At 37.8% G+C, this 1,356-nt stretch overlaps 1 protein-coding gene across 1 annotated transcript; it reads left to right on the top strand.

Moving 5' to 3' along the window:
- The first annotated feature begins 347 nt into the window (after nucleotides 1-347).
- On the top strand, nucleotides 348-852 carry LOC140859717 (uncharacterized). The gene has a single exon (XM_073262072.1). It carries the CDS (start codon nucleotides 483-485, stop codon nucleotides 693-695), a length of 213 nt encoding a protein of 70 aa, XP_073118173.1. The 5' UTR covers nucleotides 348-482; the 3' UTR covers nucleotides 696-852.
- The last annotated feature ends 504 nt before the right edge of the window (nucleotides 853-1,356 follow it).

The raw sequence follows: 1,356 nt of genomic DNA, 5'->3' as shown, positions 1-1,356 counted from the left end.
ATAATAATTAATATTATTTTTTTATTAAATATAATTTTATAATATTTTTTTGTCGGAATAATTTTATATTATTATTTTTTTTTAACATGATTCTACATCGATTGATATTTTTTATATAATATATATATGTATCGTATACAGTTGGAATAGAGATAATAAAACTTCTTTCCTCTCTCTCATTCTCTCCATTTTTTTTCTTTTGATATATTGTCTAACACCTTTGTCGTCATTGGCTCCTTTGCATTTCCTTGTGAGAAGCCACCAAAGCTTTTGATAAAGGACAACATCAGAGTGGTTGAGGTGGGACCTATTGGCTCTCCTCACTCTTCCAAAGATTCCCTTCCTTTCCTTCTCACTTCGTTCTCGTCTCCCTCTTCCCCCTCCTCTCTCTTCCCTAAACAAAGAGAGAAACAGAGGAACTCAGATTAGAAGGAGAAATAGGGGAGAAGGGCTAGAAGAAGAACAGGTAGGAGTAAAGCGAGATGGCGGACTGGGGCCCAGTGTTCGTGGCGGTCGTCCTCTTCATCCTGCTCACGCCGGGCCTCATCGTCCAGATCCCCGGCAGGATGCGGGTGGTCGAATTCGGCAACCTCCAGACCAGCGGCGCCTCCATCTTGGTCCACTCCATCATCTACTTCGGTCTCGTCGCCATCTTTCTCCTCGCCATTGGCGTCCACGTGTACATTGGCTCCTAGAATATCTAATTCCTTTTGTAAAAAGATCCCATTTTGGAAGTGAATTCCTATGGGGTTTCTTGATGGGGCTGATGACCTCTGTTTCAATAATGGTTATTGTTTGTAGAAATCTAGTTATAATGAGGTGAAATAATGGTGGATCATCATCATTTTTATATTGTTATATTCTTCTGATCTCTATCTGCCAATATTCACTCAAAAGAGAAAAAAAAAAATCTCAATTCACAGTGAAATTGATTCCTTTGTGTTCTTGATGGCTTGTTTTGATCAGTCATATGGTGAGTTTCTATTTTGTTTGTAAATTTTCTTGGCTTTGAGACCATGATATGATTTTTCTTGGATTATACTAGGTTCCACAAGAAAATCCAAGGGAGTACCTGAATCAGTCTCATTGTGGTTAATTGGTATCACATGAACATCAGTTCATCTAATTTGGGGAGGGATTCTTAAATCGGTTTGAGAATATAGAGCGGCTATATCAGTTATTATGAAAACTAAAAAGTTGGCTCTTTTTGTAGTTTTGAAGGGTTTGATGGCCTCTGTTTCAATAAATATATAGTGGCATTTGTAAAAGATCTTGTTAGTTACCACGACATCATGTTGCTGGGATTTGCTTTCTAAAGGTGGCAATGCTTAACTGTTTAATCCGTATAACTTATTT

The sequence above is a fragment of the Elaeis guineensis genome, chromosome 8, assembly GCF_000442705.2.
Source record: "Elaeis guineensis isolate ETL-2024a chromosome 8, EG11, whole genome shotgun sequence".
Lineage (NCBI taxonomy): Eukaryota > Viridiplantae > Streptophyta > Magnoliopsida > Arecales > Arecaceae > Elaeis > Elaeis guineensis.
Note: the sequence above shows the minus strand (reverse complement) of the source record. Positions and strands in the feature narration are given on the sequence as shown.

Excerpts from the sequence above, each read along its gene's own strand:
- LOC140859717 (XM_073262072.1), top strand. The coding sequence starts at position 483 with ATGGCGGACTGGGGCCCAGTGTTCGTGGCGGTCGTCCTCTTCATCCTG.